General features: G+C 46.5%; 1 protein-coding gene across 1 annotated transcript in view; it reads right to left on the bottom strand.

The window, feature by feature from the left end:
- The window catches only part of GABRR2 (gamma-aminobutyric acid type A receptor subunit rho2), a 60,586-nt gene extending 36,206 nt beyond the window's left edge, over window positions 1-24,380 (bottom strand). The window contains exons 1-2 of the mRNA XM_064360849.1: window positions 24,126-24,380; window positions 9,638-9,744 (exon numbers count right to left, since the gene is read on the bottom strand). Coding sequence (XP_064216919.1) covers window positions 9,638-9,744; window positions 24,126-24,313 — 295 coding nt within the window. The 5' untranslated portion in view covers window positions 24,314-24,380. The remainder of the gene's footprint in view (window positions 1-9,637; window positions 9,745-24,125) is intronic.
- Between the last annotated feature and the right edge of the window lie 464 nt (window positions 24,381-24,844).

Raw genomic sequence — 24,844 nt, 5'->3', positions numbered from 1 at the left:
AGGTTCGGACCTGCCAGGGCAATATTGCCTCAGTGTGGTGGTTTTCAAACATCTCTGCAAGTTCTTTAACACTCTTCCTATCAAGCAATGAGGTTTAGTCTCCTCCCCTTGAGCCTAGATGGGACTTTGTAATCAATTCAATGAACAGAATTCAGCAGGAATGATGACAGCTGCAAACTTCCATCTGCTGGTTTTTCTTCAGCTGCCTTGGAGATCGCAGAGAAACCAGAGAGGGGAGAACCAATGGGGAAAAGCACTGGGGGTGGGGGCAGGCAGAGACAAAACAGGGAGGGTGAGAGGGGAACCAGAGAGAGGGGAGCCAGAGACAGGAAAAGGAGGAAACCAGTGAGAGAGAGTGGGGGGATGATGCCAGGATGCCTGAGGAGCCCCAGCTTTGGGGTCTTCCCAGCCCAGGCACCAGACGCAAGCATGAAAACACCTTCAAGAGGACCCCATCAGCTGTTACCATCTGACTACAACTGCATGAGAGCCCCAGTGAGAACTGCACAGCTGAGCCCAGTCAATCCAATTTGTGAGCAAATAAATAAGTGCCAATTATTATTTTAAATCACTGTCTTAAGGTGGCTTGTTATGCAGGAGTAGATAACCAGAAACCCAGTGTCCATGTTTTATTATTATTTTTAGAGACAGCACCTTACTCTGTTGCCCAGGCTGGAGTACAGATAGCTCACTGCAGGTCTTGAACTCCTGGGCTCAAGTGATCCTCCCACCTTAACCTCCCAAGTGGCTAGGACTACAGGTGTGCACCACCAAGCTCAGCTAATTTTTAAAAATTATTTTTTGTCAAGACCAGGTCTCACTGTGTTGCCCAGTCTAGTTTCAAATTCCAGCTTCAAGCAATCCTCCCATGCAGTCTTCCAAAGTGTTGGGATTATAGACGTGGGACACCATGCCCAGCTAATGTTCTTAATCACTATGCTGTGAACAAATTAATTGACCAATAAGTGAATGAAAGAATGAGGCAATGATGTCAAAGGAAGTAAAGTTCATATGCTGAGTTCAAAACAGCCAAGAGATGCTTCACGTAAGAGGAAAGAGATTAAGCTGGGCTCTAGGCATAGAAAATCCATCAGAAGGAGCAAGACCATGCAGTGGGGTGCCGTGAACAAATGCTCCCAGGCAGAAAGAAGCACAGATGTGCAGGGCCAGAGAGCATTCTGGGAGAGAAGAATCCTTGTCTGGGAGGAGAGGGGAAGTCAGCAGAGGAGGCAGTGGGCCAGGTTGCAGAGAGGTATTGGGATTTAGCTGCATTGCATCTTGTAGAATAGGGGAAGCCCTGAAGCTTCAGAGCGAGCAGTGCTGAGGAAGGGCCGTTTGGAAAGTGAACCTGCCTAGGAGATACGGGAGAGCTGGAGGTGATGCTGGAGGAGTAAAACCATGGTGTTGGTGGATGGCAATATTTTCAACTTCATCGCTCCCTAAAGAGATAATTTAATTTTAATTTTAATTAATTATGATTTAAATTAAATACTAAGGAATAAGATTTTGTTAGAGAAGGCACAGCTAGGATTCCTTCACCCTCCAAGGTCACATGGAGAACATTGTGTGTAAGGGATGGGGGCCACGCCAGAGCAGGGGAATAAGGGACAGATCTGAATTACAGTCTGAGGGATGGATTGATGTAAGTTGATTGATCTGGAAAGGGAAGGGTGAGGAGGAGGGTAAAATCAACAAGGGCTTTGTCTTAGTTCATTTCGTGTTGCTATAACAGAATGCCTGAGGCTGGGTAATTTATAAAGAAAAGAAGTACATTTAACTCATGATTCTGGTGGCCAGAAAGTCCAAGAGCATGGCACCCACATCTGCTTGGCTTCTGGTGAGGGCCTCGTGCTGCATCACAACATAGCAGAGAAGCAGAAGGGGAAGTGGGTGTGTGCAGGGACCAAGGCACAGCCTTGCTTTATAACAACCTGCTCTTACGGGAACTCTTTCATTCCTCGGAGAACTCAGCCAGTCTCGAGAGTGAGAACTCACTCACTACCAAGAGAACAAACAGTACCAAGTGGAGCTCCATGACCCAAACACCTCCCATTAGGCCCATCAGCATTTTCGAGACCGTGTCTCTAAAAACAAACTGTAAAATGACATATATCCCCATCCTGCTGTTTTGACAAATACACCTTCCTATCAGCCCAGAATGGCCCAGTCCAGCTTCAGAATTCTCGGACTCCTCAAATGGAGTTCCAGGCTGATGTGTGGCAGCACAGGGACACTGGGCCCATTGCATGACCTGCCTTTCTTCTTTTCCTGCCACAGCAGGTCCCTGCACAGGGAAGAGCCCCTGTGCATGCATGTGGTCACCCTGCCTATGCATCTGAGTCATTCACACCCTGTTGAAACAGCCACCCCCGGCCACCTCTCAGGACCAGGGGCTGGCACAGGCAATGCGGCAGTGCCCTTGGGGGCTTGCCTGGAAAAGAAGCATGCACAGGCCCTGGAGGCAGGCTCGGGGCTGTGTCGACAGTGATTCTAGGGTCCAGTGCCCCAGTGTGGCTGGAAAGGTCAGGAGCAGCAGGTGGGCAATCTCCCCTGGGCCCCACAGACTTTACACCCTGAGTCGGGTATGTGGCCTGAGCAGGGCCCCTTGTGCCTGGGTCTGAGGCCACCACTGACAACAGGTCCTTGCCCTCCACCTCCTGCTTGGTTCTGCCAGTGAAGGTGCTAGTTGGTAGCGGAAGGCAGGAGGAGGGTGAGGGGAATGGCTTCTCCTGCATCACTCTTCTGAAGGCCACAGCTCCCATCGGGCGGCTTTTTCCGACAGTTACACTTCTTTTCCAGGCTCAGGTAACTGCTTCCTCCTCTCACCCTCTGGCCCAGCCCAGCCTGGCAATGGCTCCACATTCTTCACAGCCCCTGGGGTTTCACCACAGCTGCTAGTTTCCCTTGACCCAGCCCATGCCTCTGTAAACGCACCTTCACTAGGCTCTCTTCAATGACCCCTTGGAGCGTGCCAGCTCCTTCCCGTTGCCACATCCTTTCCCTGTTGCTTTTCCTCAGTGCTCTATCTCAGTGAATGGCCTCACCCAGGTCACACACTCAGGAAGTGCCCCAGGTTCCTCTGATTCTGTGGGATACCAAGACCTGGCTCTCTTCCCTCCGTAGCATCTCTCAGGTCCCTCCACTTCTTTCTGTGGTCTTAGCTCAGCTTCTCATCAGCTGTAGTCTGGAGCATCCCTGAAGGGCCCATCCCATGCCTTCCATCCATCCTCAGCTCCTCCAGCCTCCTCTACACAGGCCCTAAAGAGCTTCCTAAAGCCCGAGCTGCATCTTGTTGCTCTTTGGCTTCGGCTGTGCTGCCAAGAGTCTGAACTCAGCAAAACCCTCCCAGAGCAGCACTGCCCATCACTCCAGCCTTCTCTCAGCGTGCCCCTGGCCTGCACTCCCTCCTGTCTACACATGCACACACTATAGATATAACCCAGCCACATGGAGCTGCTCCTGCTCCCTGACACTTCACCACTTCCTGCTCTGGGGCGTATCCTTCTTCCTGCCTTCTCCTCATTGCTGGTGCTCACCCTCCAGGTATCCGTCTAGACTCACTGAAAGTGTCCCCTCCTGGATGCAGGATTCTGTGATCCCCTCTCTGGGCAGAACTGACCATTGCCTCCTTTCTCCTACTCCATCAGTAGAGACACCCTACATCGCTTCTGTCATACTTGATTGTACTTAATCATTTATCTGTTTGCCTCAGTCGACCATTAGCTTCTTCAGAACAGTATTTCATTTCATTCTAAGTAATTTAATGTACAAAGAGCTCCAACAGTATGAGCTTCCCAGGTGAGGGCGGCTCTTTCCCAGGGCAGCCCTTCCCTTGTGCCCGTGATCAGACCCTGCTGCGCACCCCAACAGCTTCCCAGCCTTTCCTTCCCAGTGGCCCTCACAATTTGACATCTCCACATGAGGATTTCATTAAAGTGGCTTCCAGCTAAAGCATAAACTCCAAGGAGTGTGTCTGTCGTGCTCCCCACTGGGTCCCTAGGACCAAGGACTCTGCCCAGCACATAGCAGCTCAAAAAATACACATTTGTCTTAGGAACAAAACCATTTTGGTTGGAGAACCTGACCTACTTTTTTGTCTCCATTTTTTTCCGGCCATTCTGACAAACTCCTTGGATATATTTCAAAAGATTCCATGATGATACTATATCCCTCCTGTCCCTCCCATCTATGCAGTTTGAATTAAAAATCAGCATTGTGCTGGTAGAAGTGTAAAATGGTGCAGCCACTGTGGAAAGCAGCGTGGTGGATTCTCAAAAAAATAAAAGATATGCTCATCTATTGCTACAGGATCTAGCGATCCCACTTCTGGGTATATTTCCAAGAGAATCAAAAGTAGGGCCTTGAACAGATATTTGTGCATCCTTGTTCACAGCAGCACTATTCACAGTAGCCAAAAAGTAAAAACAACACAAATGTCAATCAACAGATGAATGGACACACAAAATGCGGTATACACATACAATGGAATATTCAGCCTTTAAAAAAAGGAAATTCTGTCACATGCTACAACATGTATCTTGAAGACATTATGCTCGATGAAATAAGCCCGTCGTAAAAGCCACTTGAAAGTAGTATAATTCCTATATGAAGTAGTTAGACTAGTCAGTTATGGAGACAGAAAGTTGAATGGTGGTTGCCAGGGGCTGATGCAGGGAGAGAGAAATAGGGAATTCTTGTTTAATGAATACAGAGTTTCTGTCTGGAAAGATGAAAAAAGTTCTGGAGATGGATGGTGGCAATAGCTGTCTAACAATGTGAATATACTTAATGCCACTGAACTGTGCACTCAAAATTGGTCAAAAGGGTCAAGTTTATATTATATATTTCACCACAATTTTAAAGATGAAATTTAAAAGAAAATCAGGGCTGAGCACAGTGGCTTACGCTCATGCCTAGCACTTTGGGAGGCTAAGGTGGGCAGATTGCTTGAGCCCAGGAGTTCGGGACCAGCCTGGGCAACAGGGCAAAAATCTGTCTCTACACAAAATACAGGAAATTAGCCTGGCATGTTGGTGCACACCTGTAGCCCCAGCTACTCAGCAGGCTGAGGTGGAAAGATCACCTGAGCCCAAACAGTTGAGGCTGCAGTGAGCTCTGATCCTGCCACTGCACTCCAGACTGGGCAACAGAGCAAGACCCTGTCTCAAATAAATAAAATAAAATCAGCATTGCAGCATTTCTCCTAACAGAAGGAGGAGAAACCCTGTGCCTCTGGAGGTTCTAACCAGGGCACACTACCTAATCAAACAGCTGGTTGCTTAGACAAGGTATTTTTGTTTCAACTGATCCATGGGATTATTAGGAAGCTGACAGATTTTTAATCTTTTCTCTTTTTAGACTAAAAAGGTCACCCAAAGGGTATCTAGTCCTAAGCAGATTCTTCTCTATCAACTACTTTTAATTTTTAAAAAATACTTTGTTTAAAAAAAAAAAACAGTGTTTTGGTCCCACCCCAGAGATTCTAATTTAATTGGTCTGGGGTATTGTCTGAGCATGATAATTTTTTGTTGTTGTTGTTGAATCAGAGTCTCACTCTGTCGCCCAAGCTGGAGTGCAGTGGTGCAATCTCAGCTCCTTGCACCTCCTGAGTTCAAGTGATTCTCATGCCTCAGCCACCCAAGTAGCTGAAACTACAGGCGTGCACCACCACACCAGGCTAATTTTTGTAGTTTTAATAGAGATGGGGTTTCACCATGTTGGCCAGGTTGGTCTCAAACTCCTAGCCTCAAGAGATCCACCCACCTCAGCGCCCAGCCTCTTTCAACTACTTTTAAACACCATTCCACAGGAATCCCTCTTAGAGAAATAAGATGGGAATAAAGGCCATAGTCCACATAATATTGAGGCTATTGAGAGACATCTTTGCTCAGATGACCTGCTTCATGTGGTAGGCGCTACTGGAAAGGGGTGTTAGGCTGGGCCTGCACTTTGGGTGAGTTGGGCCCAGGCTCTACTTCTAACTAAAAGCCTGTCAGGGGCTGCTTCCAGGGAATGAGGTATCTTCCATTACCTGCACAGAGTCACACAGCCTCCTTTCTCACAGAGACCTGCCCAAGAGGCGCTGGGTGAAATGGGGACACCCAGGAGCACCTGCAGGGAAGGCTTCTTGGCTCTAAGCCATCTTCAGATGCTCCTGGAGGGTACAGGTGATAAAGATCATTGATGCCACAAGCAGTGGGAATCCCCCTCCTGTGATCATCCCGTCTTGCCTGGCTGACTGGAACTCTGGGTCTTATTTATGGGCTCATGGAGGCAGGGAGCCCTGGTACCTCGCTATTGCTCTCCTCCCCCGTTTCATCCAAGTGACATCTGGGCATCCAGGAAAGCCCTGCAGGAGATCAGGGGTACCCAGGGGACCAGCTGCCATGGAGAAGAGGCTGGAAGGAAGGAGGAGTAGCCCCCACCTATGCTGTGATGGCTGAGATCTTGACATCTATGGCAGGTGATGCCTCTTTCCTTAGTCGCTTCCAAAGACAGGGCCTTCCCCAGGGTCAGAAGCTTACCCAGACAGGGGCAGGGAGCAGTCCTGACCCTCCGTGCTCTGGAGGGCCCTGCAGAAGGGTCCAGCAGATGCAATGGTCACAGCACAAGAAGTCCACTTTGCTCCTGGAACTGACTTGAGGAAGGAGCAGCCTGACTGGGGACTGTGGCGCATCGCAGCATTCTGCTTGGAGTCAGGCTTTCTGGGAACATGGCAGGATTTCACCTGCCATTCCTGAGAGCTAGCTCCTGGTGGGAACATTTTCATAAGGCTTTCTGTTTTGCAGCTGATTTCACAAAAGAAACCTAAGTTCTGCCTCTGGCTGTTGTGGCCATCACCTAAGTCCTGGGACCCCAGGCTCTTCTTGTATATACTGAAGGTACTGACCAGGTGATGGCCCAGGTTCCTGACAGCAACACCAGCCTTAGGTAAAAAGGTACAACACGTTGTTCAGAACAGCACACACACCCAATGCACACCTGCAAAAGACTGCACTGAGGCAGGGCCACATTATGACTTTTGAGGACCCTGGGCACTTACACTTCATGGGCCTCTTCCTCTATAAAAATTTTAAAAAGTGTATTTGATGACTGTGTTGGTTTAATGATGAACATATTAATAGTATATGTCAAAACAACTTCTGCTTACAAATTTGTTTTTCTTAAGATAAAGCAAAACATTTTGTTGTGGGCCCTAGGCAGTGTGCCTATGCCGCCTAATGGATATGCCAGCTCTGCGTCGAGACATGCAATTAGGAGACGGGAAGGGGAGGGGGTCAAACCACAGCTGACTTGGGCCATTTACTTCACCTCTCTGTGCCTCAGTTTCCTCATCTGAGGGCAATAATAGTATCTACCTCATAGAATTGATGAGAGGATTAAAATAAGATCATATATATATATACCTTGATTAGATTGGTGCCTGGCCCAGAAAAAATCACTATGAAAGTGATAGTTGTGGCCGGGCGTGGTGACACACGCTATAATCCCAGCACTTGGTGAGGCCGGGGCAGGCAGATTACTTGAGGTCAGGAGTTCAAGACCAGCCTGGCCAACGTAGTAAAACCCCGTCTCTACTAAAAATTAGCCAAGTGAGGTGGCACACACCTGTTATCCCAGCTACTCGGGAGGCTGAGGCAGGAGAATCACTTGAACCCAAGAGGCAGAGATTGCAGTGAGCCAAGATTGCGCCACTGCACTCCAGCCCAGGTGACAAAGTGAAACTTCATCTCAAAAAAAACAAAATGGTAGTTGTTGTGCATGTTATTGTTGGTTATTGCGATTCCTAGCCACTATACTCCTCTGTACTCTTAACTGTTGCTGTGCAAGAAAAGTGGAGGTCCCCGCTTTTGGGGATGACTTGCTTAGACTTCCTGGAGCAGATGCAGCTATTTTAAAGCTGCTTATTCAGCATAACTTTATTTTCATAAAATTCCTTGGCAGAATTGCTCACAACGAACCCCGGAGGAAACTCAAGCTGCCAGAAATATGGTGGCCTCTTCTTGACCTTCTGTGGGCGTCAGTCCTGTTTCGAGTGGGAGGGAGATGAGTCACAGGCCTGTAATCTGCCCTCTGCTTTTCTCCTGCTTAGCAGGTGTCAGAGCTCAGGGAATTTAGTGGGAGGCTTTGGGGCCTTTTAAAATGCAAAGGCCTCCGGGATAAATTAATTTCTTAATCCCGTAACAGTCACAAAAGAGGAAGGTCTGACAGCTGGGTTTTTCAGAGAGGACAGGAACAAATGTATGTCAGGGGCTTTACATACATTATCTCGTTTAATCTGGACAACAACCCCCTAGGTGGGGATTACTATCCCCATTTTATAAACAAACAAATGGAGGCTCAAAGGATTGGTGACCTCCAGGCAGGTCATCTCTACTCCTTTCTGCTACCCCAGAATGATGGGACCCACGAGGATCAAGGGCAGAGATGAAGGAGGAAGTGAAGCCAACCTGCCTGGTCTGTCTTGGCCAAGGTTAATCAGCTGAAATCCTTGGGGCCTCAGTTACCCCAAGAGGAGAAGAAAGAGTTGGGCCAGGGATCTCATTCATTCTGGTCTTCTTACCCAGCTCCCTGCCTGGTCAGAGCAGATGACTGACTCCTTTCCCAGCTGCTGTGGCCTGAGTGTTTACGTCCCTGCCAAATGCATATGTTGCAATCCTAACCCGCAATGGGATGGTACTAGGAAGTGAGGCCTTTGGAAGGCGATGAGATCCTTAGGGTCTCATGAGTGGGATTAGTGCTCTTATAAAAGACGCCCCAGAGAGCTGCCTTGCCCCACCCACTATGTGAGGGTACAGTGAGAAGGCACTGTCTATGAATAGAAAGTGGGCCCTCACCACACATGGAACCTGCCAGCACCTTGATCTTACTTCCGGCCTCCGGAACCATGAGAAATCCATTTCCATTGTCTATAAGCCGCCCAGCCTATGGTGTTTTGTATGACAGCCGAAACTGACTAAGCCTTTGCCCCCTTCTCCATGGCATTTCTCTAGTTCCTGGGAAGGACAGCCGCTGGCCATGCCTCCCCTCCCTGAACCGAAAGTAGCAGAGCACCTTTGGGGGCAGGCGTGCAAGGAGTCTTCGTAACGAGTTAAGTTGTTGTTGCTGCATCGGAAAGCGGGTGACTCCCTCAACACAGTCAACTCCAGCTAGCCATGGGAACAAAGTTACAATGCCTTGTTCAGAATTCCACCCACAGCCAGACACACACACACATGTGCCAAAATAGTGCAGAGGCAGGACCACACGAGGACTTTTGAGGACTCTGGTCACTTCTGCCTTTGTGGGCCTCTTCCTCTATAAAAATCACAGGGGAGCTATTTTCTGTCCTGATTCTCCTTGCCTGCTCGTATTTTTGTAGGACAAAAAGTTTGCAGCCACTGGGCCCATCTCCTTTATGAATGTAAACGGCTTAGTCACTGGCGGGCCCTCTTCAGTCAACAGCCCTCTTTCCCACTTCCTTCCTGCTCTTTTCTCCTTGGGAAAATTAAGGACTCAGAAGTGGAGCTGGGTTTCTCTGACTGAGTGGGAAAATCGCACCACCTGAGGAAGGGTTTGCCGGAGGAAGCCAGAGAGAGCAGCACCTCGCATCCGTGGGGCCAACATCCCACCTGGCACCAGGGAAGGACAATTGTACCTCCGAAGGCAGGCCTCATGCTGAAGTCGTGCTCGTCCACTCTGAGAAGCTGCTGAGGCTTTCCCTTCCAGATCTTGGTCACATCAAGATTCTTCTTATATAAGTGGCTGCGAAGACAAGCAAGAAACCATTTTCCATGGGCTCATCAATGCACTGAGTGAGATGATTTGGGAGATTACTCCCTGCAAGATCTACCTGTTAGGTACCTTTTCTCCATTCTGCCATCTCCTTCTTGGCCCAGGGGAGGGGGAGGGCTGGAGGACCCTCCACACACACCCCAGATCCTTACAGGTAGACTGACCTGAGGACCAGATTCTTCCAGAGACTTCTGAAAGTGGATGTCCTCCTGGGCAGGACAGCATTCTACCTTGGCAAAGGCTATAATTGAATTAAAATGGTTGAGTTGGCTGCTAGCTAGACTAATAAAGAAAAGAGAGAAGATCCAAATAAACACAATTAGCAGTGGCCCACACCTGTAATCCAGCATTTGGGAAGCTGAGCTGGGTGGACTGCTTGAGATCAAGAGTTTGAGACAAGCCTGGCCAACATGATAAAACCCTGTCTCTACTAAAAATAGAAAAATTAGCTGGGCATGATGGCACGCACCTGTAGTCCCAGCTACTCAGGAGGCTAGGGCACAAGAATCACTTGAACAAAGAAGGCAGAGATTGCAGTGAGTGGAGATTGTGCCACCTGGTAGATAGAGACTCTGTGACACACACAAAAAAATGACCAAGGGGATGTTACCACTGACCCCACAGAAATACAAATAATCATCAGAAACTACTATGAACAACTCTATGTATGCAAACTAGAAAACCTAGGAGAGGTTGGGTGTGGTGGCTCACACCTGTAATCCCAGCACTTTGGGAGGCTATGGCAGGCAGATCACAAGGTCAAGAGATCGAGACCATCCTGACCAACGTGGTGAAACCCCATCTCTACTAAAAATACAAAAATTAACTGGGCATGGTGGCACACGCCTGTAGTCCCAGCTACTTGGGAAGCTGAGGCAGGAGAATCACTTGAACCCAGGAGGCGGAGGTTGCAGTGAGCTGAGATCATGCCACTGCACTCCAGCCTGGTGACAGAGCGAAACTCCATCTCAATAAAAAGAAAAAGAAAAGAAAAAACCTAGGAGAGATGGATAAATTCCTGGACACATATATACCCCCCACCAAATACTAAACCAGGAAGAAATTGATTCCCTGAATAGACCAGTAATGAGCTCCGAAGTTGAATCAATAATAAATAGCCTACCAACCAAAAAAATGCCCAGGACCTGATGGATTCACAGCCAAATTCTACCAGATGTACAAAGAAGAGCTATACCATTCCTACTGAAACAAAGAAGGTATCATTCCTACTGAAACTATTCCAAAAATTTAGGAGGTGGAACTCCTCTCCCAGTTCATTCTATGAGGCCGGCATCATCCTGATACCAAAACCTGGCAGAGACACAACACAAAAAGAAAACTTCAGGCCAATATCCTTGATGATGAACATTGAGGCAAGTAGTCCTCAACAAAATGTTTGCAAACTGAATCCAGCAGCCCGTCAAAAAGTGAATCCACCACAATCAAGTAGGCTTCAACCCCAGGATGCAAGGTTGGTTTAACATATGCAAATTAATAAATGTGATTAATCACATAAACAAGACTAAAGACAAAAGCCACATTATTATCTCAATGGATGCACAAAAGGCTTTTGATAAAAATCAACACTCCTTCGTATTAAAAACTCTCAATATATTAGGTATTGAAGGAACATGCCTCAAAATAGTAAAAGACATCTATGACAAACCCATAGCCAACATCATACTAAATGGACAAATGCTGGAAACATTCCCCTTGAAAAACAGCACAAGACAAGCCCTCTCTCACCACTCCTATTCAACATAGTATTGTAAGTCCTGGCCAGGGCAATCAGGAAAGAGAACAAAATGAAGGGCATCCAAATAGGAAGAGAGGAAGTCAAACTATCCTTGTTTGCAGATGATGTGATTCTATATCTAGAAAATGCCATAGTCTTGGCCCAAAACCTCCTTCAGCTGATAAACAACTTCAGCAAAGTTTTGGAATATAAAATCAATGTGCAAAAATCGCTAGCATTCTTATACACCAAGAACGGTCAAGCCTAGAGCCAAATCAGGAATGAAATCTTATTCATGATTGCCACAAAAAGAATAAAATACCTAGAAATACAGCTAACCAGGGAGGTGAAAGATCTCTGCAATGGGAATTACAAAACACCACTCAAAGAAATCTGAGATGACATAAAGAAATGAAAAAACATTTCATGCTCATGGATAGGAAGAATCAATATTGAAACAGCCATACTCCCCAAAATAATTAATTTATAGATTCAATGCTATTTCTATCAAACTACCAATGATATTCTTCACAGAACTAGAAAAAAAAAGTTTTTAATTCATATGGAACCAAAGAGCCCAAATAGCCAAAGCAATCTTAAGCAAAAAACAAAAACAAAACGAAGGTGGAGGCATCACATTACCTGACTTCAAACTATATTACAAGGCTATGGTAACCAAAACAGCATGGTGCTGGTACAAAAACAGGTACATAGACCAATGAAACAGAATAGAGAGCCCAGAAATAAGGCTGCACACCCACAACCATCTGATCTTATGCAAAACTGACAAAAACAAGCAATAAGGCAAGGACTCCTCATTCAATACATGGTGCTATGTGAACTGGCTAGCCATATGCAGAGGATTGAACCTGGACCCATTTTTTTGCACCATGTGCAAAAATCAACACAAGATGGATTAAATACTGAAGTATAAAACTCAAAACTATAAAAACCCTGGAAGACAACCTAGATAATACCATTCTGGACATAGAAACTGGGAAATATTTCATGATGAAAACGCCAAAAGCAATTGCAGCAAAAGCAAAAATTGACAAATGGGATCTTATTAAACTTAAGTGCTTCTTCACAGCAAAACAAAGTATCAACATAGTAAATAGACACCCTACAGAATGGGAGAAACTATTTGCAAGCTATGCATCTGACAAAGATCTAACATCCAGCATCTATAAGAAATTTAAACAAATTTACAAGAAAAAACAAACCCCATTAAAAAGTGGGCAATAAATGGGCACAATGGCTCCTGCCTATAATCCCAGCACTTTGAGAGACCAAGGCAGGTGGATCACTTGAGGTCAGGAGTTCGAGACCAGCCTGGCCAACATGGTGAAACCCATCTACACTAAATAAAACTTAGCTGGGTGTGGTGGTGTGTGCCTGTAATTCCAGCTATTTGGAAAGCTGAGGCATGAGAATTACTTGAACCCAGGGGGCAGAGGTTGCAGTGAGCCAAGATTGCGCCACTACATTTCAGCCTGGGTAACAGAGTGAGACTGTGTCTCAAAAAAAAAAAGAGAAGAAAAAAAAGTGGGCAAAGGACATGAACGGATGCTTTTCGAAAGAAGACATACACTCGGTCAACAAAAATATGAAAAAAAGCTCAATAACACTGATCATTAGAGAAATGCAAATCAAAACCACAATGAGATACCATCTCGCATCAGTCAGAATAGCTATTATTAAAAAGTCAAATAATAACAGATTCTGGTGAGGTTGCAGAGAAAACAAAACAATTATACACTGTTGGTGGGAATATAAATTAGTTCAACCATTGTGGAAAACAGAACTACCATTAGTTCAACCATTGTAGAAAACAGAACCATTCGCAATAGCAAAGACATGGAATCAACCTAAATGCTCATCAGCGACAGATTGAATAAAGACAGTGTGGTATGGCCAGGTGTGGTGGCTCACGCCTGTAATCCCAGCACTTTGGGAGGCCAACGCAGGTGGATCACATGAGACCAGGAGTTCTCTGGCCAACATGGCAAAACCCCATCTCTACTAAAAATACAGAAATTAGTTGGACATGGTGGTGTGCGTCTATAATCCCAGCTACACAGGAGGCTGAGGCTTGAATCCTAGAGATGGAGGTTGCAGTGTGCTGAAATTGTGCCATTACACTCCAGCCTGGGTGACAGTGTGAGACTCTGTCTCCAAAAAAATATATTAGAAAAAAGAAAGAAAATGTAATACACATACACCAGGAAATACTATGCAGCCATAAAAAAGAATTCCATCAGCTGGGGGCAGTGGCTCACACCTGTAATCCCAGCCCTTTGAGAGGCCAAGGCAGGCAGATCATTTGAGCCCAGGAGTTCAAGACCAGCCTGAGCAACATGGCACCACATCTACCCACTTGTGAGGCTGAGGTGGATGAATGGCTTGAGCCCAGGAAGTCAGGGCTGTAGTGAGCCATGATCACGCTACTGTTCTCTAGCCTAGGTAACAAAATGAGACCCTGTCTCACAGAAAAAAAACATGAAATCATGTCATTTAGCCAGAACATGAATGGAACTGGATGGAGACCATTATTCTAAGCAAACTAACACAGGAACAGAAAATCAAATACCACATATATTCTCACCTCTGAGTGGGAGCTAAGTGATGAGAACACATGAACACAAAGAGGGGAACAACAGACACTGGGGCCTACTTGCACGTGGAGGGAGGGAGGAGGGAGAGGGTCAGAAAAAATAACTATTGAGTACTGGGCTTAGTACCTGGGTGTCAAAATAATCTGTACAACAAACCCCTGTGACATGAGTTTACTTCTATAACGAGTCTGTGTATATACCCCTGAACCCAAAATAGAAGTTTTAAAAATAAATGAGAATCTCACCCAGAATAAGTAAATAAATAAATACATTTGTGATGAGAAAAAAAATGATTGTGTTTAGTAGTAGAAGATCATGATTTTTAAAAACATTCTTGGCCAACTACAGTGGCTCACATCTGTAATCCTAGTACTTCAGAAGGCCCAGGCAGGAGAATGGCTTGAGCTTAGGAGTTTGAGACCAGCCTGGGCAACACAGCAAGACCCCAACTCTTTAAAAAAAAAAAAAAAAGTGATTAGCCGAGCATGGTGGCACATGCCTCTGGTCCCAGCACATTGAGAGGCTGAGATAGGAGGATTACCTGAGCCTGGGAGGTTGAGGTTGCAGTAAGCCATGATTGTGCCATTGCATTCCAGCCTGAGTAAGAGAGTGAGGCCCTCTCCAAAAAAAAAAAAACTTATCGTGGTGTTATAAGAATGGTTTTGTGATAAATATACTTCTAAGACAAATATAGTCAAAAATTTCAAATGCTGATTTTATCTTTGCCAAATCAGATGCTCCTTACTTCAGTCCAGGTATGCAGAACCCCTCCTGGGGCAAACCCTCCACGCTGAGAAAGACAAATTCACAGCCAGTGGAGGGAGTTGCTCTGACCGCCCAGCTGGGTGGTGCACCCAGAGCTGGAGCCCAGGACACAGCCCTCGTCAGTCCTTCCTCTAAACCAGGTGACAGTGAAGGAGTGATTCTCTCTTCTCTTTCACACTCACTCTATCCAGATCATTTTCTTTGCCACAACTGCACACTAAAGCAGTCAGATCCACAATGTTCTAAAGCAATTGTCTGCTGACAGTTATTACTAAACAAACATAGAAAGAAAGAAAAGGAAAGAAGAAAAGAGAAAAGAAGGAAAAAGGAGGAAGGGAAGGAAACTTCACATAGCCAGGCTAATCCACAGCACCTTACCCGTTCCTTTTACGAGGCTGTTGGTTTGTGCCTGGCACTTGAGTTACTTTGTGTGCATGTCTCACTTAGCCTTCTAAGAGCGTTAGGCCAGGGTTTATCTCTGTGCCCATTGCAGTTAGTGCAATGCCTGGCATGTAGCAGGCATCCAATAAAAGGTGGCAGCATGACCACACAAACAACTAAGAGAAATTTAAACCAATTCCATTCTAGTCCATTTGCTCAACATCATCTGTGACCCAGATGCTTCTCAGCCTTAACTGCACTTTAGGATCATCTTGAGGGGCTTTTAAAAATCCTGATGCCCAAGCTGCACCCCAGACCAATCAAATTCACCTCTCTGGGGTAAATTCCCCAGCTATTCCCATGCAATCAAGGCTGAGAATCACAGTCACTCTAAACTTAGAGTTTTTTGATCTTGCAATACCTTAATAATAACTCTATCTGGCTTTGTGTTTTGTTGGCTAGACCTATGATTCTCAAACTTAGCTACATATTGTAATCAACTGGGGAGATTTTAAAATCACTGGTGCCTAAATCACACTCCTAGAGATTTGAATTTGACTGGTTGGGAGGGAGGTCTCAGCACTAGAAATTTATTAAAGCTCCTGGGTGATTCTAAGGTACAGCAACATTTGAGAACCACTAGGATAAGCCTTAATCCAATGCCTCTGGTGGCATCCTGAGAGCTACCCAGGGCACATGTTGGTGCTGACCATTTAGTAGCAGCAAGTAAGGAACTGCTAACTCACCCGCTGAAGAAACTAGGGCCCTCCGGGCCTGTGACTTTATTTTGTGCAGCATATTGAAGGTTTTCAGATCAATGGAAATTTGGTTTTGTGTGTTTGTTGTTTATTTACATATACCTCTATTTTTTTTCCTCCCCATTCTTATCACACTTCATTCACTTTTTTTTCTTTTTTTTTTGAGATGGAGTCTTGCTCTGTTGCCAGGCTGGAGTTCAATGGTGCGATCTCAGCTCACCGCAACCTCCGCCTCCTGGGTTCAAGTGATTCTCCTGCCTCAGCCTCCTGAGTAGCTGGGACTACAGGCACGTGCCACCATGCCCAGCTAATTTTTGTATTTTAGTAGAGACAGGGTTTCACCATGTTGGCCAGGCTGGTCTCAAACTCCTGACCTCTGGTGATCCACCCACCTCAGCCTCCCAAAGTGCTGGAGTTACAGGCATGAGCCTTCATTCACTTTTGAGAGCAACAAGTGTGTTTCCTGTTTAAACTCTGTGAGAGGGAAGTGATGGTTTCCTCTCTTGAGGTTCTGATCTTGGAGACATTCCTCCTATGAAATCCTTCTTAAGTTTCATCTGGGCTCTGCCCAGATGGCATAATTCAATGGGAAGTCTAAAGCTACACTGATCAATAAAGTGGCCACTAGACACATATGGCTGTTTCAATTAATGAAAGCTAAATAAACTAAGCTGGTGGCCTAAATTGCCATCGACATGCTGATGTTCTTAAATTCCTACCCTCTACTCTCAACTTTGATATCTGACTGCCTAATTGAGTATCCTATAGGCATCTGAACTCAACGCATGCATAGCTTGCTTTGGGCCACTCTCAGTTTGTAGTGGCATAGGATGAAGGATGAGTGGGCATTAGATGAGAAGCGGGATGGGGTGGGATGTGTGGTGGGAATGAATGAAGAGAATGAAGCTGCAGGGACAAGCAGAGGCCAGGCCAGGCAGAGCCTTGACAGTCATGTTAAGAATTCTGTCTTTATCCAAAGGCAATGGGAAGACAATGAATGGTGTCAGGCAGATGGAAGAGGAAGTTCTAAGATTCGCTTTTAGACAAGCCCATTGTAGATTCACAGGCCAAAGATGAAATAAACGAATATTTGGTTTTTCAGTTACACTAGCCACACATATGTGTTCAACAGCCATGCAGCTGGTGGCTACTGTACTGGACAGTACAGCTATTAACCGTTTCATTACCTCAGTGTAGTGTGATCATAAAAAAATAAATAACATTTCCATAATCACCAAAAGTTTTACTGTTCCATACTAGTATAAAAGTTGGCCTGCCTGCTCCAAACAGATTCCCCTATAACCCAGGGTTTTCCAGTTTATAGCCCTACTTCTAAAACTGCCTTGCCCAGCTTCTCATTGTTGCAGACCTCCCAGTCATTTCCCCGCTCCTGTGAGGGCTCAGGAACTACCCACGTCTCCTTCTCTCCATTTAGTTCCTCCCATCAACCTTGAAGATGTCAACATCCATACAGACAGTCGTCCCATACCCGGGCTGCACAGTTTCCCAGTTCCTAGATTCAGATTGATTTGCGCAACACGTTTCCATAGAGCACCTACTCTGTGCAGACACACGTTTTCATAGAGCACCTACTCTGTGCAGACACACGTTTCCATAGAGCACCTACTCTGTGCAGACATGTTTCCATAGAGCACCTACTCTGTGCAGACACACGTTTCCATAGAGCACCTACTCTGTGCAGACACATGTTTCCATAGAGCACCTACTCTGTGCAGACATGTTTCCATAGAGCACCTACTCTATGCAGACACACGTTTCCATAGAGCACCTACTCTGTGCAGACACACGTTTCCATAGAGCACCTACTCTGTGCAGACACACGTTTCCATAGAGCACCTACTCTGTGCAGACATGTTTCCATAGAGCACCTACTCTGTGCAGACACTGCTCGAGCCACAGGGAGGGCATATGTTCACGGTCCTCACAGGGCTTCCGATCTAGACGGGGAGGTGGATGATAAACCAGGTGACAGATAAATCACGTGACAAAGCAGGGTAAGGAATAGGGAGTTATGGGTTGGAGTGGAGGGCTGTTTAGGTGAGGTGATTGGTGATTCCTCTGAGTCCTGGGAGGAGAGAGTCATGAGAGGACCTGAAGGAAGTGATTCTGAGAGAGAGCAGCAGAGCAGACGTCCTGAGGAGAGCCTGACTTGTGTGAGGACAGCCTCCCATCTGGCAGCCATCTTACCCAGCCACTCTCACATCTGCTTTCCAAACTTGCCCACCCTCTAGTCTTTCCACCCTGTGTTGCCTTCCCCGTTGCCCTGCCCTATTTGCATATCGTCCAGACATGTCAGTTGTGAGGTAACTGAGGCTCAGCAGAAGTGCCTGATGCCCCTTCTCACAGAGCCCTTGAACCCTGCCCTCATGCCCCCTCACCACAGCTTCCTCAGCTTCTGCCCCTTTCATGACTCCTTCCCATCAGTGTTCAAACTGGATTCAAGGCTCTCCTGCCTGGAATTAAAACTAAGCAGAAAACCCATCTAAACCCCACCTTCTCCTCTAGCTCTTAATTCATGCAAAATGCATTGAATGTGATGGCAATTTAAATGTGTTGGTTATATTCTTTAAACATTTCCTTTTTTAAAAATGTTGAAGACTTTCATTTTTTAGAGCAATTTTAGGTTTGCAGCATAATTGAGCAGAAGGTACAGAGTTTCCATACGCCCCTTGCACCTAAACATGCATGGTCTCCCCGCCACCAGCATCCCCCACCAGGATGATGCACTTGTTACAGCTGATAATCCTGCATTGACACAGCATTAGCATTAGCACCCAGTTTATTATCATTATTTTAGAGACAGGGTCTTGCTCTGTCATCCAGGCTGGAATGCAGAGGTGCAATTGTAGCTCACTGCAGCCTCAAACTCCTGAGCTCATGTGATCCTCCCACCTCAGCCTCCTGAGCAGCTGGGATTAACAGGCACACACCACCATGCCTGGCTAATTTTTCTTCTTCTTCTTTTTTTTTTTTTTTGTATAGACAGGGTCTCACTATGTTACTCTTGGCCTCAAGAGATCTTCTTGCCTCAGCCTCCCAAACTGCTGGGATTACAGGCATAAGCCACCACTTTCAGCCTAGTGTTGATATTCTCTGGGTTTGGACAAATGTACAATGATGTATATACAACATTATGGTGGCATATGGAATCGTTTCATTGCCCTAAAAATCCTTACCGTTCCACCTAAAAAAAAATTTCTTCCCCCCGCTAAGTAAATAATTAACTCTTCCAAATAGCCATGTTCCACGGGCTGCTGGCGCTGTCTCACTCCAAGCCCTTTTGCCTACTTATGCCCAACCCCAGGTCCTACAGGTGCCCTTGCTGAGGTCTGGCTTCTTTGCAGCTCCAGACAGGAAGGTCCATGCTTCTGCCAAAAACCATGTCTTTCAGGACAAGCTACTCTGGTTTTCCTCCTACCTCTCTGACAGGCCCTTCTCCATGGTAGCCTCCCCCTCCTCTTCCCTTAAATGCCGGTATCCCCAGAACCATCCCTGAAATGCCAGTGTCCCCAGGACCCTGTCCCAGCCATCTTCTCTCTCTACCCTCTCCTTGGCAGACTCACCTAAGCTGGTGGTTTAAATTGCCATCAACATACTGATATTCTTAAATCCCTACCCTCTCCTCTCAACCTTTATATCTGACTGCCTAATTGAGTATCCTATAGGCATCTGAACTCAATGCATGCATAGCTTGCTTTGGGCCACTCTCAGTTTGTAGTGGCATAGGATGAAGGATGAGTGGGCATTAGATGAGAAGCGGGATGGGGTGGAATGTGTGGTGGGAATGAATGAAGAGAATGAAGCTGCAGGGACAAGCAGAGGCCAGGCCAGGCAGAGCCCTGACAGTCATGTTAAGAATTCTGTCTTTATCCAAAGGCAATGGGAAGACAATGAAGGGTGTCAGGCAGATGGAAGAGGAAGTTATGATAAGATTCACTTTTAGACAAGCCCACTGTAGCTTCACAGGAAAGTCCAATTTAACTTCCTCCCCTATGGCTGAAATACAGGACCTCCGTCCAGCCCCCTTGAGGCATGTGTAGTCATGGTTGGTGCTGCCAAGAAGCTTTCACACTCACTGATCTCTTCCTCAAGCCTTGCCTCCGGGAGTCAAGTAGGGCCAGGCCCGGGTCTCTGGGCAGTGACTGTATGAGGGGCCGTGTCCAGACACCCCAGGAAAGATGCTCCAGGAAGGCAGATGAAGAACTCAGCTCGAGGGCTTAGCAGATCATGGACATTAAACCATAAGTGCAGCCGGCTCACTGCCCCTCTGACTCACAGGGAGCAAATCCCTCCTGGTCAGCACAGTTTCCACATCCATTTAGGGAAAGGCTTAGAGGCATGGAAATCCCAGAATGCCACCATCCCAACAAGAGAGAGATTTAAATCCCGCTGCCATTGAGGGCCCAGAGTTTTTTTAAGGGATCAAGCCACTAAGACCCTGAGCCTCGGGTTATTTGCATGAGCCGTATGTTCTCCATTCATCCTTTCACAGGAGATGACCACCCCGCCTGGACAGCCTTGGCCTCAGACCCTAGACTCCTGAGCCCCCGCCCACCCATGCAGGGCAGCCAGGACCTTCATGGAACCTCAAACCCAGCCTTTGGGTGAGGGGTGAGGGAAGAAGAAAAATGGATCCACTCTGCCTTTGCAAGCAGGGCTAGTGTCATCGTATTACGGTTTTTTGGCAATAGCAGCAACCAGGATAACCAGGCCTTTGTGGATGCCCCTCCTCCCTGTGCAGGCCCCGAACTGTGGATGTTAGGCAGACCTCACCCCATCCTCACATCATCCCCCTCTTCAGCTGGAGAAACTGAGGTTCAGAGAGACCAGGAAACATTGATAGATGGTGGCAGAACCAGGTCTGAATCTGATTTTCCTGAATTCCCAACTCCTTTTCCTTTGCCAAGACCCTGAGCAGTGGATAAGGGTCACTGCATGGCTGGAAAGCAAAGCTGCTACCGCATCCAGTGAAACAGAACCGCGATGCAGACCCAGGAGGGAGGGCCAAGGCAGGGGTACCGAGGAGGCAGTAGATGGGGAAGGAAGCTACAGAGGGGGCTCCAGATTGAGACCCGCAGGGGCCTGACGGTGCTGTCCAGGGCACAGCTCAGACTCCCACAGCCCAGAGTCTGGTTTACTCTTCAGCTCTCAAGGGAGAAGGGCCTCTCTTGGCAAGAAAGAATGGCAATCGTGTGGTCAGGAGGCCGACGTAGGCAGCAGGCCAGGAGGAGTAGGAATAAAGTTGGGAGGCTGAGAGCTGGGAAAACAGAACGAAACCAACAACAGCCAAGAGGAAACAGACTTGCTCCACAGACGTTCAGTACATAGAGACAAAAAGCAGCAGAAAACAGGGACCAGTCTTTGTAAAAGCAGCTGCTGGGCAGAATCATTGTTCTGTGTGCATGCCTTGGCGGGGTGAGGCAGGGAAGGCTTCCAGGTTCGAAGAGGTCTTCACAGTGTGCGTGCGTGAGGGTGACCCTGTGCACTGTGTGTGCCCGTGAAGCCACACATGCGGTGTGTGGTATGTGTGAGTGTGACCGTGTATGAGAGTTTGTGGGTAAACAGGACTTCTAAGAAAAGGAGCTATCCTAAAGAGAAAAAGCACCCTAAGACTGTAATCAGAAAGGGTTACGACATTTTATTCTTTCTTGTTCGTATAGCTTGACACTTGCGTGTCAATAATGAAAGTAATTTGGAAAAATAAGTCAGAGCCTTGGCTGAAATGTTCATAGGGAGGTGTCGCCCCACTGACCGTCTGACCATGTGTGTCCTCGTGGATGAGAAAGACCCAGAACCACGTTCCCTGTCCTTTTCCCCAGCCTCAGCTCAAGAAATATTTTACTTCCTTGTAATGTATGTGTTCATCTTTTCCCACTTTAACACCTCATGGGCTGGATTTCAACAAAATCTTCTTCCCACTAAAAGTCAGAGCCCAGCTGTGCCCAGGCTCATGCAGGGGGCTGGGAATGAGACTGTGGTCTTCTGAGGAAAAGTGACGGAGGTGCTGCAACAGACCCTAGCCGAGTGGGGTCCCTGAGCGCCCCCGAGGGACTTGTGCTGAACCCCCGTTCTTAGGGAACAGACAGTTTGGAGCACATTTTCCTCCAGTCTAAGTAAATCAGGAACCTACATGCTAGTCTTGGGAAGCCACTGGCAGGCCATGTGACTTACTCATGCCTCTGAGCCATTTCAGCATCTGTCAAATGAGTTGATTTGGGCAGTTTCCCAGTGTGTGCTCTGTGGAGTAGGAATCCCACAAGACAGTCCAAAACACTGGATTTTTTAGTTGTTTCTGAGAAACACTGCACAATTTATCCCTCTCTTCAAGATTCACAGTGCCTATGTGCATAACAAAGGTTCTAGAAGTTCTGCTAGAAAGACATCTGTTGGAAATGGTCTAAACCAGGGTTTTCCACGCTTTGGTAACCCTGGAACCCCATTTCACTCAACAGCCATTCACATTTCCAAAAATTAGAGCTCAGGGAACTTGCTGGGCCAGAGGACCTCTAAGCCTCCTTCCAGTTTAACATCCTGTTGTTCCGGCAACACAACTGGGATGCGTTTTCCAGAGCAGGACCTCTTTCCCATCCTTCTGGAGGGTTTTGATCTATTTGCCTTCCGCTGAATGGGACTAGGCCCCAGAGAGAGTAATTATAGTCTGGGAACAGTGGCTCATGCCTGTAATCCTAGCACTTTGGGAGGGCAAGGTGGGTGGATCACTTGAGGTCAGGAGTTTGAGACCAGCCTGGCCAACATGGTGAAACCCCATCTCTACTACAAATATAAAAATTAGCCAGGCATGGTGGTGCCCGCCTATAATCCCAGCTACTCAGGAGGCTGAGGCAAGAGAATGGCTTGAACCCAGGAGGCCAAGGTTGCAGTGAGCCAAGATTGTGCCACTGTACTCCAGCCTGGGTGACAGAGAGAGAATCCATCTCAAAAACAAACAAAAAAAGAGAGAGTAATTATCTCTCCCAGAGCAGCAGTCACCACTGGGATAGTGGAAGTAGGGGCTGTAACTCTTAATTATATTCAGTTTTTTTCCTAAAAATAAGAAGTCAATTAAACTTTAATTTAACATACATATTTATAACAGCACATGTATGTAATTTGTAAGTAAATGTGCATGTATTAGAGGTACACTTTCAAAAAATTATTGACAGCAGTGCATGATCAAAAATGTTTGGAGATCACTGACCTAGAAAATGTGCCTCAATATATTAATTTATATTCAAAACTACTGGTTTATCTGATGCTTAGTAGAATGGAAAATAAATGTGTGACATGCCACACGTGGTGTTTATATCTTAGCTGCTCGTTCTTTTCTTATCTCCATGTCTAACAGTCCTTACGTCTACTTCAGGCCTGGAGTATCATGCTTCACATGTCAATACAAAATAAACTTACTAAGGAACTTAGATTAGTAACATAATGATTTTGAATGTAGATCCTGGTCCAGTATTTCTTGGGAATGTCTCCATTACATCGTGAAATGGCATTCACTGTTGTCCACACATACATTTCTGATAATTAAGCAAATTTCTGAACACCTCTTCTAAGATTCAAAACAGCTAAATGAAACCCAATATCATTATAAAGTTATTCTCTAGCAAATTTAAGGAAGACAATATTTGAGGAAGACAGCTCCCATATACATTTTTTTCTTAATTGTTCAGCCTAGGCTTCTATATACAGTTCTCCCCAAAATACTTGAGTGTAATTATCTAGCAGGTCACCAGTTGTGAACTTTGAGAAACAAAGCAGCACAATGTGATTTGTACAAAGAATGATTTTACCCACTAAGTCTCCAACTGTTTATATTTGCCTCAAATCAAAATGCTTTGGCTGAATACAGGCATTCGAATGAAAGTCTCACCCCAGTCCAGTTCTGCCCTCAGTGCTTGTGACACGTAGAGTCTGTGTGCCCAGTGAGAGGCTGAGTTCAGCGAAGTAGTTGTGTTCTCATAGGGCGACATCACGATAGGACCTGCAGCCCCCCTGGGGAGCCATTCCACTGTGCCACTGCTGCTGCTACCATGCAGGGTAACCTCCCTCCTCTCCCACCCATGGCTTTACCTTGGCTTGGGCGTCTCCACCTGCCCTGTCCATCGCTTCCTCTTGGTCTTTCTGCTCTCCACGAGAACCATCAGGCAAAACAAGAATAAAATGAGTCTTGTAAAATAAGGCATTTTGTGGACGTCTGTGAGGCAAAAAGCTGCTTTCCAGTAGCCTGTGGCGGAGTAAGTCCCCCCCAGCTTGACCATTGATCCGTCTGCTGCCTCCTAACAGGCTGCTCAGAGGGGCTGTGAGGGCAAGACTGGCCAGGCTGGTTGTCCCGATTTACTATTTGATACTGATGCCCCACTCACCCCCTCCACTCCAGGCCGTGACACAAACACCAGGCTTTGCCCTCCCTGCTGATTAGTGATTGGCCATTAGTCAAGAAGTTTGTCCTCTCATGAAATTCTGCTTCCGCTGAATCCTAGAATAGCTTTGGCTAAAGCTGTTATATAAAAAAATTAAATCCTTTGAACATGCCAGCCTTGTGCTGAGATTATTGATCCATCTTCTGGCTGCATAAAACCAGTCTGTTCCGTCTACTAGGGTGTCAGCTTGGATTCCAAGTAGATTTGCAGAGAGGACTTGGTGGACATTTAGATGGGTACATAAATGTGTTCAGGAAATGCTGAGTAAACAAGAATGACCTGTTTCCTTAGGGTTGATTTATTTATGGAGCTAAGAGAATATGCTTTACCTATGAGCAAGAGTACTTCCTTTCTCACAAATACAGATCA

The sequence above is a fragment of the Aotus nancymaae genome, unplaced genomic scaffold (assembly GCF_030222135.1).
Source record: "Aotus nancymaae isolate 86718 unplaced genomic scaffold, 86718_ANA_hifiasm-v0.15.2.pri h1tg000040l, whole genome shotgun sequence".
NCBI lineage: Eukaryota > Metazoa > Chordata > Mammalia > Primates > Aotidae > Aotus > Aotus nancymaae.
This window is presented reverse-complemented; position numbering and strand designations above follow the sequence as displayed.